At 43.3% G+C, this 14,573-nt stretch overlaps 1 protein-coding gene across 1 annotated transcript in view; it reads left to right on the top strand.

Moving 5' to 3' along the window:
• itga7 (integrin, alpha 7) overlaps positions 1–14,573 on the top strand; it is an 81,232-nt gene that overhangs the window by 29,122 nt on the left and 37,537 nt on the right. Inside the window, exon 2 of the mRNA XM_038963655.1 lies at positions 13,920–14,127. Coding sequence (XP_038819583.1) covers positions 13,920–14,127 — 208 coding nt within the window. The remainder of the gene's footprint in view (positions 1–13,919; positions 14,128–14,573) is intronic.

Genomic DNA, 14,573 nt, shown 5'->3' with positions numbered 1-14,573 from the left:
TTTAATAAATGTAAATAATAAATTGTCTACATGATAGCCTGTCAAAGCCAATAGGAACAGAAGATGTCTCTCTCTCTCTCTCTCTCTCTCTCTCTCTCTCTCTCTCTCTCTCTCTCTCTCTCTCTCTCTCTCTCTCTCTCTCTCTCTCTCTCTCTCGTATCCTATCTCATTATTTATACTGTTCGCTGCTCTGGCACCCCAATGGTGGAACAAACTCCCTCATGACGCCAGGTCAGCGGAGTCAATCACCACCTTCCGGAGACACCTGAAACCCCACCTCTTTAAGGAATACCTAGGATAGGATAAAGTAATCCTTCTACCCCCCCCCCTCCCCCTTAAAAGAGTTAGATGCACTATTGTAAAGTGGTTGTTCCACTGGATATCATAAGGTGAATGCACCAATTTGTAAGTCGCTCTGGATAAGAGCGTCTGCTAAATGACTTAAATGTAAATGTAAATGTAATAGTCCTATCAGTCCATCAGTAACTAGAAACACAGATGGATGAAGATAAACTGCTTGTTGTTACGGTAACAATAACCTCCGTTAATAACCTCAGTTTTTTCCCTATCTCAGAATTGAATTGAAAGGATCTTTAGGCCGCAGATCCTAGTGGATTATCTGCAGATCTCTGTAGGGATGCGTGAACTAACTGATTATAGTGAGATCATTCATTACACAGTGACAGAAGTTCACAGATGGTTCAAATAGGTCAGATTTAAAACACCTCATGATAAGCTGTAGACCTATAACCTAGACTATCAAGAGAGTTTTAATTTATATTTTTTTAGCTGTTTTAGCTATTTACCACCACAAACAGATGCTGGTGCTAAGACCGCACTCAACGAGTTGTATAGGGCCGTAAGCAAACAAGAAAATGCCCATCCAGAGGCGGCGCCCCTAGTGGCCAGTGACTTTAATGCAGGAAAACTGAACTCCGTATTACTTATTTTTTCTACCAGCATGTCACCTATGCAGCTAGAGGCGAAAAACACTCGAGATCAACTTTACACACAGAGTCACATACAAAGCTCTACCTCACCCTACATTTGGCAAATCGGATCAGAACTCTTTGATTCCTGCTTACAAGGAAAAACTCAAACAGGAAGTACCAGTGACGCGCTCAATAAGGAAATGGTCCTGTGAAACGAATGCTAAGCTACAGAATTGTTATGCTAGCACAGACTGGAATATGTTCCGGGATTCATCCGATGGCATTAAGGAGTACACCACATCAGTCACCGGCTTCAATAATAAGTTCATCGACAACATCGTCCCCACAGTGACCGTACGTACATATCTCAACCAGAAGCCATGGATTACAGGAAACATCTGCACTGAGCTAAAGGCTAGAGCTACCGGTTTCAAGGAGTGGGACACTAATGCGGATGCTTATAAGAAATCTTGCTACACCCTCCGACGAACCATCAAACAGGGAAGGAGTCAATACAGGACAGAGATTGAATCCGACTACACCAGTTCTGACGCTCGTCGGAAGTGGCAAGGCTTGCAAACTATCACAGATTACAAAGGGAAACCCAGGAGCGAACTGTTCAGTGACGCGAGCCGCCCAGATGAGCTAAATACCTTCTATTCTCACATTGAGTCTAACAACACTGAACCATACATGAGAGCACCAGCTGCTCTGGACGACTGTGTGATCACGCTCTCAGTTACCGATGTGGGTAAGACCTTTAAACAGGTTAACATTTTAATATATATTTTTTATTTAACCTTTATTTAACTAGGCAAGTCAGTTAAGAACAAATTCCTATTTACAACGACGGCCTACCAAAAGGCAAAAGGCCTCCTGCGGGGCGGGGATTAAAAATAACAAAATAAAAATATAGGATAAAATACACATCACGACAAGTGAGACACCACAATACTACATTAAGAGAGACCTAAGACAACAACATAGCCAGGCAGCAACACATGACAACACAGCATGGTAGCAACACAACATGACAATAATATGGTAGCAACACAACATGGCAGCAGCACAAACATGGTACACACCGTATTGGGCACAGACAACAGCACAAAGGGCAAGAAGGTAGAGACAACAATACATTACGCGATGTAATGTAATGTACACCTCCCTCTGCATCTAGATCCTGGACTTCCTGACGGCCTCCCCCAAATGGTGTGGGTAGGCAACAACACATCTGCCACTCTGACCCTCAACACGGTGGACCATCAGGGGTGCGTGCTTAGTCCCCTCCTGTACTCCCCGTTCACCCATAACTTCGTGGCCACGCACGAATCCAACACCATCATTAAGTTTGCAGACGACTGGTTGCATCACCGCTTGGTATGGCAACTGCTTGGCATCCGACCGCAAGGTGCTACATACGGTCCAGTACATCACTGGGACTGAGCTCCCTGCCATCCAGGACCTGTATACCAGGCGGTGTCAGAGGAAGGTCATAAACATTTTCAAAGACTCCAGTCACCCAAGTCATAGACTGTTCTCTCTGCTACTGCACAACAAGCAGTATTGATGCACCAAGTCTGGAACCAACGGGACCCTGAACAGCTTCTACCCCCAAGCCATAAGACTGCTAAATAGATAGTCCGGGTAGCTATTGGTTAACTATTTAACTATCTGCATTGACCCTTTTTGCATGAACTCTTTTGACTCATCACATACACCGCTGTTACTGTTTATTGTTTATCCTGTTGCCGAGTCACTTTATCCCTACCTATACTATATGTACATATCTACCACAATTACCTCGTACCCCTGCACATCGACTCGGTACTGGTCACCGGTGTATATAGCCAAGTTATCGTTACTCACTGTGTATTTATTAAATATAAGGTTCAGCATCCTTCTTTTTCTATTTTTCAACTATTTATCTTTTTCTCTCTGCACTGTTGGGAATGGCCCATAAGTAAGCATTTCACTGTTAGTCTACACCTGAAGCATATGACAAATACAATTTGATTTGATCTGATCTGATCTATGGGAGTTCCACAAGGATCTATTTTCGGACCAACCCTATTCTCTGTGTATATTAACAATGTTGCGCATGCTACTGGTGACTCCCCCATCCACCTTTATGCCAATGACACAAGTGGCCCCTCTCTGACCACCCTACAATATAGCCGTCACCTATTCCTCAACACCCCCGGCCCCAAAAAAGAGAAAGCTGTTTAACTGCAACCTATGTTAACTTGTCTACTCTCCTAACATTCTCACCCTCACCGGGTCAGAGCTAGAGCATGTCGACATGTACCTTGGTACATGGCTGGACTGATCTCATTTCATACCTACCTTCAGTCTAAAGTTAAATCCAGAATGTGTTTACTGTACCGCAACAAAAGTATCCCTCACGCACTCTGCCAAGCACACCCTTGCAAAAATGACCATCCTGCCAATCCTGGACTATGGCGATGCAGTTTACAGGCTTGCCCACTTAAACCTCTCTCAATAAACTAAATGTAATTTATTACACATGAACTTTTTTACCAGTGCCACCTTTAACACTCATCACTGCTTCTACACCTGCATTGCTTGCTGTTTGGGGTTTTAGGCTGGGTTTCTGTACAGCACTTTGAGATATCAGCTGATGTAAGAAGGGCTATATAAATACATTTGATTTGATTTGATTTGGTCAACTGGCCCTTGTTACATACGCCAGACCTACTGTACTGGTATCCATTTATTTACAGGTCTCCCTTCTACCTCAGCTCCTTCTTCAACATCTCCAATACCAATAGCAACCTTTGCTCTGGTAGATATCATGCTGGTCATTCCCAAAGCCTGCACTTCCTTTGGCCGTCATTCATTCCAGTTTTCTGTCTACGACGACTGGAACGAGCTGCAAAAGACCTTGAAACTTGACTCAGTCATCCCACCACACTCCTTCAAAAACATACTGACTGAACTGCTATCAGATCCATCTAGCTGCTGTTTATTAAGTCTGCTTTGTTGACTTGTAATTTTCCACTATAACCCACTGGTAATATGTCTTAATGTTGTATATTTGATGAACTTTTCCTCCATATAGTGTGTTTTTTTTATTTTTATGGTATTGTGTTGTCCATCCCTCCACCCCTACACCCCTCCATCCCTCCACCCCTCCATCCCTCCACCCTTCCATCCCTCCACCCCTCCACCCCTCCATCCCTCCACCCCTCCATCCTTGCATCCCTCCACCCCTCCACCCTTCCATCCCTCCACCCCTCCATCCCTCCACCCCTCCACCCCTACACCCATCCACCCCTCCATCCCTCTACCCTTCCATCCCTCCTCCCTCCTTCCCTCCACCCCTCTACCCTTCCATCCCTCCACCCCTCCTCCCTCCATCCCTCCATCCCTCCACCCCTTCACCCCTCCTCCATCCCTCCATCCCGCCACCCCTCTACCCTTACATCCCTCCTCCCTCCTCCCCTCCACCCCTCCTCCCTTCCATCCCTCTTGACCTACTGACCACCTCCCTCCTCCATCCTCTCCTCCACCTTCTCTAAACCAACTGTTACCCTGTAGTCAGGTTGGATAAACCAACTGTTACCCTGTAGTCAGGTTAGATAAACCAACTGTTACCCTGTAGTCAGGTTGGATAAACCAACTGTTACTCTGTAGTCAGGTTGGATAAACCAACTGTTACTCTGTAGTCAGGTTAGATAAACCAACTGTTAACCTGTAGTCAGGTTAGATAAACCAACTGTTACCCTGTAGTCAGGTTGGATAAACCAACTGTTAGCCTGTAGGCAGGTTAGATAAACCAACTGTTAACCTGTAGTCAGGTTAGATAACCCAACTGTTACTCTGTAGTCAGGTTAGATAAACCAACTGTTACCCTGTAGTCAGGTTGGATAAACCAACTGTTACCCTGTAGTCAGGTTAGATAAACCAACTGTTACCCTGTAGTCAGGTTGGATAAACCAACTGTTACCCTGTAGTCAGGTTGGATAAACCAACTGTTACCCTGTAGTCAGGTTGAATAAACCAACTGTTACCCTGTAGTCAGGTTGAATAAACCAACTGTTACCCTGTAGTCAGGTTAGATAAACCAACGGTTACCCTGTAGTCAGGTTGAATAAACCAACTGTTACTCTGTAGTCAGGTTGGATAAACCAAATGTTACCCTGCATTGAGGTTAGAAAAACCAACTGTACCCTGTAGTCAGGTTAGATAAACCAACTGTTACTCTGTAGTCAGGTTGAATAAACCAACTGTTACCCTGTAGTCAGGTTAGATAAACCAACTGTTACTCTGTAGTCAGGTTAGATAAACCAACTGTTACCCTGTAGTCAGGTTAGATAAACCAACTGTTACCCTGTAGTCAGGTTGGATAAACCAACTGTTACCCTGTAGTCAGGTTAGATAAACCAACTGTTACCCTGTAGTCAGGTTGGATAAACCAACTGTTACCCTGTAGTCAGGTTAGATAAACCAACTGTTACCCTGTAGTCAGGTTAGATAAACCAACTGTTACCCTGTAGTCAGGTTGAATAAATCAACTGTTACCCTGTAGTCAGGTTGGATAAATCAACTGTTACCCTGTAGTCAGGTTGGATAAACCAACTGTTACCCTGTAGTCAGGTTAGATAAACCAACTGTTACCCTGTAGTCAGGTTAGATAAACCAACTGTTACCCTGTAGTCAGGTTGGATAAACCAACTGTTAACCTGTAGGCAGGTTAGATAAACCAACTGTTAACCTGTAGTCAGGTTAGATAACCCAACTGTTACTCTGTAGTCAGGTTAGATAAACCAACTGTTACCCTGTAGTCAGGTTAGATAAACCAACTGTTACCCTGTAGTCAGGTTGGATAAACCAACTGTTACCCTGTAGTCAGGTTAGATAAACCAACTGTTACCCTGTAGTCAGGTTAGATAAACCAACTGTTACTCTGTAGTCAGGTTAGATAAACCAACTGTTACCCTGTAGTCAGGTTAGATAAACCAACTGTTACCCTGTAGTCAGGTTGGATAAACCAACTGTTACCCTGTAGTCAGGTTGGCTAAACCAACTGTTACCCTGTAGTCAGGTTAGATAAACCAACTGTTACCCTGTAGTCAGGTTGGATAAATCAACTGTTACCCTGTAGTCAGGTTAGATAAACCAACTGTTACCCTGTAGTCAGGTTAGATAAACCAACTGTTACCCTTTAGTCAGGTTGGATAAATCAACTGTTACCCTGTGGTCAGGTTGGATAAACCAACTGTTACCCTGTAGTCAGGTTAGATAAACCAACTGTTACCCTGTAGTCAGGTTGAATTAACCAACTGTTACTCTGTAGTCAGGTTAGATAAACCAACTGTTACTCTGTAGTCAGGTTAGATAAACCAACTGTTACTCTGTAGTCAGGTTAGATAAACCAACTGTTACTCTGTAGTCAGGTTTGATAAACCAACTGTTACCCCGTAGTCAGGTTAGATAAACCAACTGTTACCCTGTAGTCAGGTTAGATAAACCAACTGTTACTCTGTAGTCAGGTTTGATAAACCAACTGTTACCCTGTAGTCAGGTTAGATAAACCAACTGTTACTCTGTAGTCAGGTTTGAAAAACCAACTGTTACCCTGTAGTCAGGTTAGATAAACAAACTGTTACTCTGTAGTCAGGTTTGATAAACCAATTGTTACTCTGTAGTCAGGTTAGATAAACCAACTGTTACTCTGTAGTCAGGTTAGATAAACCAACTGTTACTCTGTAGTCAGGTTAGATAAACCAACTGTTACCCTGTAGTCAGGTTGGATAAATCAACAGTTACTCTGTAATCAGGTTTGATAAACCAACTGTTACCCTGTAGTCAGGTTAGATAAACCAACTGTTACCCTGTAGTCAGGTTAGATAAACCAACTGTTACCCTGTAGTCAGGTTAGATAAACCAAATGTTACCCTGCAGTGAGGTTAGATAAACCAACTGTACCCTGTAGTCAGGTTGAATAAACCAACTGTTACTCTGTAGTCAGGTTAGATAAACCAACTGTTACTCTGTAGTCAGGTTGGATAAACCAACTGTTACTCTGTAGTCAGGTTAGATAAACCAACTGTTACTCTGTAGTCAGGTTAGATAAACCAACTGTTACCCTGTAGTCAGGTTGGATAAACCAACTGTTACTCTGTAGTCAGGTTGGATAAACCAACTGTTACTCTGTAGTTAGGTTAGATAAACCAACTGTTAACCTGTAGTCAGGTTAGATAAACCAACTGTTACCCTGTAGTCAGGTTGAATAAACCAACGGTTACTCTGTAGTCAGGTTAGATAAACCAACTGTTACTCTGTAGTCAGGTTAGATAAACCAACTGTTACCCTGTAGTCAGGTTGGATAAACCAACTGTTACTCTGTAGTCAGGTTGGATAAACCAACTGTTACTCTGTAGTCAGGTTAGATAAACCAACTGTTAACCTGTAGTCAGGTTAGATAAACCAACTGTTACCCTGTAGTCAGGTTGGATAAACCAACTGTTAGCCTGTAGGCAGGTTAGATAAACCAACTGTTAACCTGTAGTCAGGTTAGATAACCCAACTGTTACTCTGTAGTCAGGTTAGATAAACCAACTGTTACCCTGTAGTCAGGTTAGATAAACCAACTGTTACCCTGTAGTCAGGTTGGATAAACCAACTGTTACCTTGTAGTCAGGTTAGATAAACCAACTGTTACCCTGTAGTCAGGTTAGATAAACCAACTGTTACTCTGTAGTCAGGTTAGATAAACCAACTGTTACCCTGTAGTCAGGTTAGATAAACCAACTGTTACCCTGTAGTCAGGTTGATAAACCAACTGTTACCCTGTAGTCAGGTTGGATAAACCAACTGTTACCCTGTTGTCAGGTTAGATAAACCAACTGTTACCCTGTAGTCAGGTTGGATAAATCAACTGTTACCCTGTAGTCAGGGTTGATAAACCAACTGTTACCCTGTAGTCAGGTTAGATAAACCAACTGTTACCCTTTAGTCAGGTTGGATAAACCAACTGTTACCCTGTAGTCAGGTTGGATAAATCAACTGTTACCCTGTGGTCAGGTTGGATAAAGCAACTGTTACCCTGTAGTCAGGTTAGATAAACCAACTGTTACCCTGTAGTCAGGTTGGATAAACCAACTGTTACCCTGTAGTCAGGTTAGATAAACCAACTGTTACTCTGTAGTCAGGTTAGATAAACCAACTGTTACTCTGTAGTCAGGTTAGATAAACCAACTGTTACTCTGTAGTCAGGTTTGATAAACCAACTGTTACCCTGTAGTCAGGTTAGATAAACCAACTGTTACCCTGTAGTCAGGTTAGATAAACCAACTGTTACTCTGTAATCAGGTTAGATAAACCAACTGTTACCCTGTAGTCAGGTTGGATAAATCAACAGTTACTCTGTAGTCAGGTTGGATAAATCAACTGTTACCCTGTAGTCAGGTTAGATAAACCAACTGTTACCCTGTAGTCAGGTTAGATAAACCAACTGTTACCCTGTAGTCAGGTTGAATAAACCAACGGTTACTCTGTAGTCAGGTTAGATAAACCAACTGTTACTCTGTAGTCAGGTTAGATAAACCAACTGTTACCCTGTAGTCAGGTTGGATAAACCAACTGTTACTCTGTAGTCAGGTTGGATAAACCAACTGTTACTCTGTAGTCAGGTTAGATAAACCAACTGTTAACCTGTAGTCAGGTTAGATAAACCAACTGTTACCCTGTAGTCAGGTTGGATAAACCAACTGTTTGCCTGTAGGCAGGTTAGATAAACCAACTGTTAACCTGTAGTCAGGTTAGATAACCCAACTGTTACTCTGTAGTCAGGTTAGATAAACCAACTGTTACCCTGTAGTCAGGTTAGATAAACCAACTGTTACCCTGTAGTCAGGTTGGATAAACCAACTGTTACCCTGTAGTCAGGTTAGATAAACCAACTGTTACCCTGTAGTCAGGTTAGATAAACCAACTGTTACTCTGTAGTCAGGTTAGATAAACCAACTGTTACCCTTTAGTCAGGTTAGATAAACCAACTGTTACCCTGTAGTCAGGTTGGATAAACCAACTGTTACCCTGTAGTCAGGTTGGATAAACCAACTGTTACCCTGTTGTCAGGTTAGATAAACCAACTGTTACCCTGTAGTCAGGTTGGATAAATCAACTGTTACCCTGTAGTCAGGTTTGATAAACCAACTGTTACCCTGTAGTCAGGTTAGATAAACCAACTGTTACCCTTTAGTCAGGTTGGATAAATCAACTGTTACCCTGTGGTCAGGTTGGATAAACCAACTGTTACCCTGTAGTCAGGTTAGATAAACCAACTGTTACCCTGTAGTCAGGTTGGATAAACCAACTGTTACCCTGTAGTCAGGTTAGATAAACCAACTGTTACCCTGTAGTCAGGTTAGATAAACCAACTGTTACTCTGTAGTCAGGTTAGATAAACCAACTGTTACCCTGTAGTCAGGTTAGATAAACCAACTGTTACCCTGTAGTCAGGTTGGATAAACCAACTGTTACCCTGTAGTCAGGTTGGATAAACCAACTGTTACCCTGTTGTCAGGTTAGATAAACCAACTGTTACCCTGTAGTCAGGTTGGATAAATCAACTGTTACCCTGTAGTCAGGTTTGATAAACCAACTGTTACCCTGTAGTCAGGTTAGATAAACCAACTGTTACCCTTTAGTCAGGTTGGATAAATCAACTGTTACCCTGTGGTCAGGTTGGATAAACCAACTGTTACCCTGTAGTCAGGTTAGATAAACCAACTGTTACCCTGTAGTCAGGTTGAATTAACCAACTGTTACTCTGTAGTCAGGTTAGATAAACCAACTGTTACTCTGTAGTCAGGTTAGATAAACCAACTGTTACCCTGTAGTCAGGTTGGATAAACCAACTGTTACCCTGTAGTCAGGTTGGATAAACCAACTGTTACCCTGTAGTCAGGTTGGATAAACCAACTGTTACTCTGTAGTCAGGTTAGATAAACCAACTGTTACCCTGTAGGCAGGTTAGATAAACCAACTGTTACTCTGTAGTCAGGTTAGATAAACCAACTGTTACTCTGTAGTCAGGTTTGATAAACCAACTGTTACCCTGTAGTCAGGTTAGATAAACCAACTGTTACTCTGTAGTCAGGTTTGATAAACCAACTGTTACCCTGTAGTCAGGTTGGATAAATCAACTGTTACTCTGTAGTCAGGTTTGATAAACCAACTGTTACCCTGTAGTCAGGTTAGATAAACCAACTGTTACCCTGTAGTCAGGTTAGATAAACCAACTGTTACCCTGTAGTCAGGTTAGATAAACCAACTGTTACTCTGTAGTCAGGTTGGATAAACCAACTGTTACCCTGTAGTCAGGTTGGATAAACCAACTGTTACCCTGTAGTCAGGTTAGATAAACCAACTGTTACCCTGTAGTCAGGTTGGATAAATCAACTGTTACCCTGTAGTCAGGTTTGATAAACCAACTGTTACCCTGTAGTCAGGTTAGATAAACCAACTGTTACCCTTTAGTCAGGTTGGATAAATCAACTGTTACCCTGTGGTCAGGTTGGATAAACCAACTGTTACCCTGTAGTCAGGTTAGATAAACCAACTGTTACCCTGTAGTCAGGTTGAATTAACCAACTGTTACTCTGTAGTCAGGTTAGATAAACCAACTGTTACTCTGTAGTCAGGTTAGATAAACCAACTGTTACTCTCTAGTCAGGTTAGATAAACCAACTGTTACTCTGTAGTCAGGTTTGATAAACCAACTGTTACCCTGTAGTCAGGTTAGATAAACCAACTGTTACCCTGTAGTCAGGTTAGATAAACCAACTGTTACTCTGTAGTCAGGTTTGATAAACCAACTGTTACCCTGTAGTCAGGTTAGATAAACCAACTGTTACCCTGTAGTCAGGTTGGATAAAATAACAGTTACTCTGTAGTCAGGTTTGATAAACCAACTGTTACCCTGTAGTCAGGTTAGATAAACCAACTGTTACCCTGTAGTCAGGTTAGATAAACCAACTGTTACCCTGTAGTCAGGTTAGATAAACCAACTGTTACCCTGTAGTCAGGTTAGATAAACCAACTGTTACCCTGTAGTCAGGTTAGATAAACCAACTGTTACTCTGTAGTCAGGTTAGATAAACCAACTGTTACCCTATTGTCAGGTTGAATAAACCAACTGTTACCCTGTAGTCAGGTTGGATAAACCAACTGTTACCCTGCATGGAGTTCTGTTCAGATTTCTGTACTGGACCATCTAACACATGACTGCAATGGAGTGACTTTTCTCTGAGACATGACTGTAGCCCTCTATAAACACCATAGGAGTCTATACAGCCATGTCTCAGGGCAAGGAATTGACTGGTCACCAAGTAGGTTTGTTAGTCATTGCATTAACCAACCCCTTATTTGCTGTCGTGGGTACCAGAGAAGTTTGCTCAAGCACAAACAGACCTGGGGATCAGGCTAGGAGTGACTATCTTAGTCTTGGTTCACACAGAGAGACTGATTGTGATATCTCAGTTGTAGATTAGTATCCCAGTATTGGGACCTACTGTCCCCAAGTCGTAGTGTGTTGCAGATGACTTACAGAGCCCTGCTGCCCACCCTGCTCACCCTCAGGCCTCACCCCTCAGGCCTCTCCCCTCACCCCTCAGGCCTCTCCCCTCAGGCCTCACCCCTCAGGCCTCACCCCTCAGGCCTCTGTCTGTTTGTCTGGTTTCTTTAGTGCTATCAGCTAACCCATATTTATAGCCAGGAGGTGCAGCAGACAGTTGGGAATGCTGTAATATACGCGTGCTGCTTGCACATATCAACATCAGACAGACCGTGCTTGAGGTTATTCGTGTGCTTTCCCTCCCAAACTAATGCATTGGTCCAGTAGGCATGAAACAGGGGACAGTGGTTTGAAACTTCCAATAAAAACTGTCATTTTATACTTTAAAAAATGTGTCTCCTGTGTGGTAATTTTCTTTGCTCCATCTCTCTCTCTCTCATCTCTCTCTCTCTCTCTCTCTTTCTCTCTCTCTCTCTCTCTCTCTCTCTCTCTCTCTCTCTCTCTCTCTCTCTCTCTCTCTCTCTCTCTCTTTACACTTTCTCTTTCTCTCCCCATCCATCGGTCTCTATCACTCCCTCTCTGTCTCCCCCTCTTTCACTGTGTTTCTCCGTGTCTTGCTTCCGTGCATGTGTCATGTCATGGCTGAGAGCCGGGAGACTAGAGGAAAGGGTTGGTTGGGTGGAATGTGGTTCAACGGTGAGTTTTTAAATAGCCCCCTGCTTGGACCAGCCAGTCCGTATAAGGCCAGAGCCACGACCCCAAATTATCAGCACCCACCACGGTACTGAAAATAACGACCCTTTTTCTGGGTCCGCAACAGTTACAAAAATAGGAGACGGAGAGAGTCATGACATCACGCAGTAGTGTCAGTGTTAGGAACTACCTCATAGTAATACATTGATAGGCTGCTGTACGGTAGCTTTGCATGTTGGTGAATAGTGACCTCACCCCGAAAGAAACAGAGGTTGTTTTTTGTAAACAACATGTCAAATATATAAACATCTAAAATATCTCAGTAGGGTGTTTCCTGTTTCCTGACCATGTGACCTGACCATGCAGGAACAACTCCAGGGGCCGTATTTATAAAGTGTCTCAGAGTATGAGTGCAGATCTAGGATCAGGTCCTCCCTGTCCATATAATCTTATTCAGTATAATCTAAGTGGTAAAACTGATCATAGATCAGCACCCCTACTCTGTGATGCTTTGTGAATAGGGGCCCAGGTCCCAATAAAAGCCCATAACTACGGTGTTGTGCCCTGAGTGTTTCCTGGTCAGGTGATATGGCCAGGAAACACGCCTGGGCCTATAGTCATGCTCCCAGTCAAATCTGAATCCCAGCTTGGGTCACATATACTAAATTGCACTCACTGTTGGAAGTCCCTTTGCGTGAAAGTGTTTACAAAACAATGGCATGAACCAAGAACCAAATCTTGCATGGGCTGGCCAGCTACTCGATAGTTTGTGTCTGGGTCAGTCATGAGACAATGCTCCCAGTAATGATCTGATGTGTTGTGTCTCCCAGTAATGATCTGATGTGTTGTGTCTTCCAGTAATGATCTGATGTGTTGTGTCTCCCAGTAATGATCTGATGTGTTGTGTCTTCCAGTAATGATCTGATGTGTTGTGTCTCCCAGTAATGATCTGATGTGTTGTGTCTTCCAGTAATGATCTGATGTGTTGTGTCTCCCAGTAATGATCTGATGTGTTGTGTCTTCCAGTAATGATCTGATGTGTTGTGTCTCCCAGTAATGATCTGATGTGTTGTGTCTTCCAGTAATGATCTGATGTGTTGTGTCTTCCAGTAATGATCTGATGTGTTGTGTCTCCCAGTAATGATCTGATGTGTTGTGTCTTCCAGTAATGATCTGATGTGTTGTGTCTTCCAGTAATGATCTGATGTGTTGTGTCTTCCAGTAATGATCTGATGTGTTGTGTCTCCCAGTAATGATCTGATGTGTTGTGTCTTCCAGTAATGATCTGATGTGTTGTGTCTTCCAGTAATGATCTGATGTGTTGTGTCTCCCAGTAATGATCTGATGTGTTGTGTCTTCCAGTAATGATCTGATGTGTTGTGTCTCCCAGTAATGATCTGATGTGTTGTGTCTTCCAGTAATGATCTGATGTGTTGTGTCTCCAGTAATGATCTGATGTGTTGTGTCTTCCAGTAATGATCTGATGTGTTGTGTCTTCCAGTAATGATCTGATGTGTTGTGTCTTCCAGTAATGATCTGATGTGTTGTGTCTCCCAGTAATGATCTGATGTGTTGTGTCTTCCAGTAATGATCTGATGTGTTGTGTCTTCCAGTAATGATCTGATGTGTTGTGTCTTCCAGTAATGATCTGATGTGTTGTGTCTTCCAGTAATGATCTGATGTGTTGTGTCTCCCAGTAATGATCTGATGTGTTGTGTCTCCCAGTAATGATGTGTTGTGTCTTCCAGGATACTGGTGGGAGCTCCCCGGGACAGAGGACTGGGCCTCATGCGGAGACAGCGTCCTGGTGCCCTGTACCGCTGTCCAATCACAGGCGAGAAGTTTGACTGCGAGCGAGTGGACATCGATGGAGATGTAAACCTTGACCGGGAGAGCAAGGACAACCAGTGGCTAGGAGTGACAGTCAAGAGCCAGGGGATTGGAGGGAAGGTGGTGGTAAGGAAAGGAAAAACTCCTGGTACTAAGCATGCCTGTAGTGGCCTGGGGCCTGGTCCCAGATCAGTTTGTGTTCCTAGGGTTATTGTCATGGCACCATAGGCATGGCCTGGGGCCTGGTCACAGATCAGTTTGTGTTCCTACGGTTGTTGTCATGGCGCCATAGGAGTTGGCAAGACCGCACAACCATATCTGGGACCAGGCTATGTCTGTACTGTAGTTAGTAGACCAGGCTATGCCTGTACTGTAGTTAGTAGGCCAGGCTATGTTGTACTGTAGTTAGTAGGCCAGGCTATGTCTGTACTGTAGTTAGTAGACCAGGCTATGTCTGTACTGTAGTTAGTAGACCAGGCTATGCCTGTACTGTAGTTAGTAGACCAGGCTATGTCTGTACAGTAGTTAGTAGACCAGGCTATGTCTGTACTGTAGGTAGTAGACCAGGCTAT

The sequence above is a fragment of the Salvelinus namaycush genome, chromosome 2 (genome assembly GCF_016432855.1).
Source record: "Salvelinus namaycush isolate Seneca chromosome 2, SaNama_1.0, whole genome shotgun sequence".
NCBI lineage: Eukaryota > Metazoa > Chordata > Actinopteri > Salmoniformes > Salmonidae > Salvelinus > Salvelinus namaycush.
This window is presented reverse-complemented; position numbering and strand designations above follow the sequence as displayed.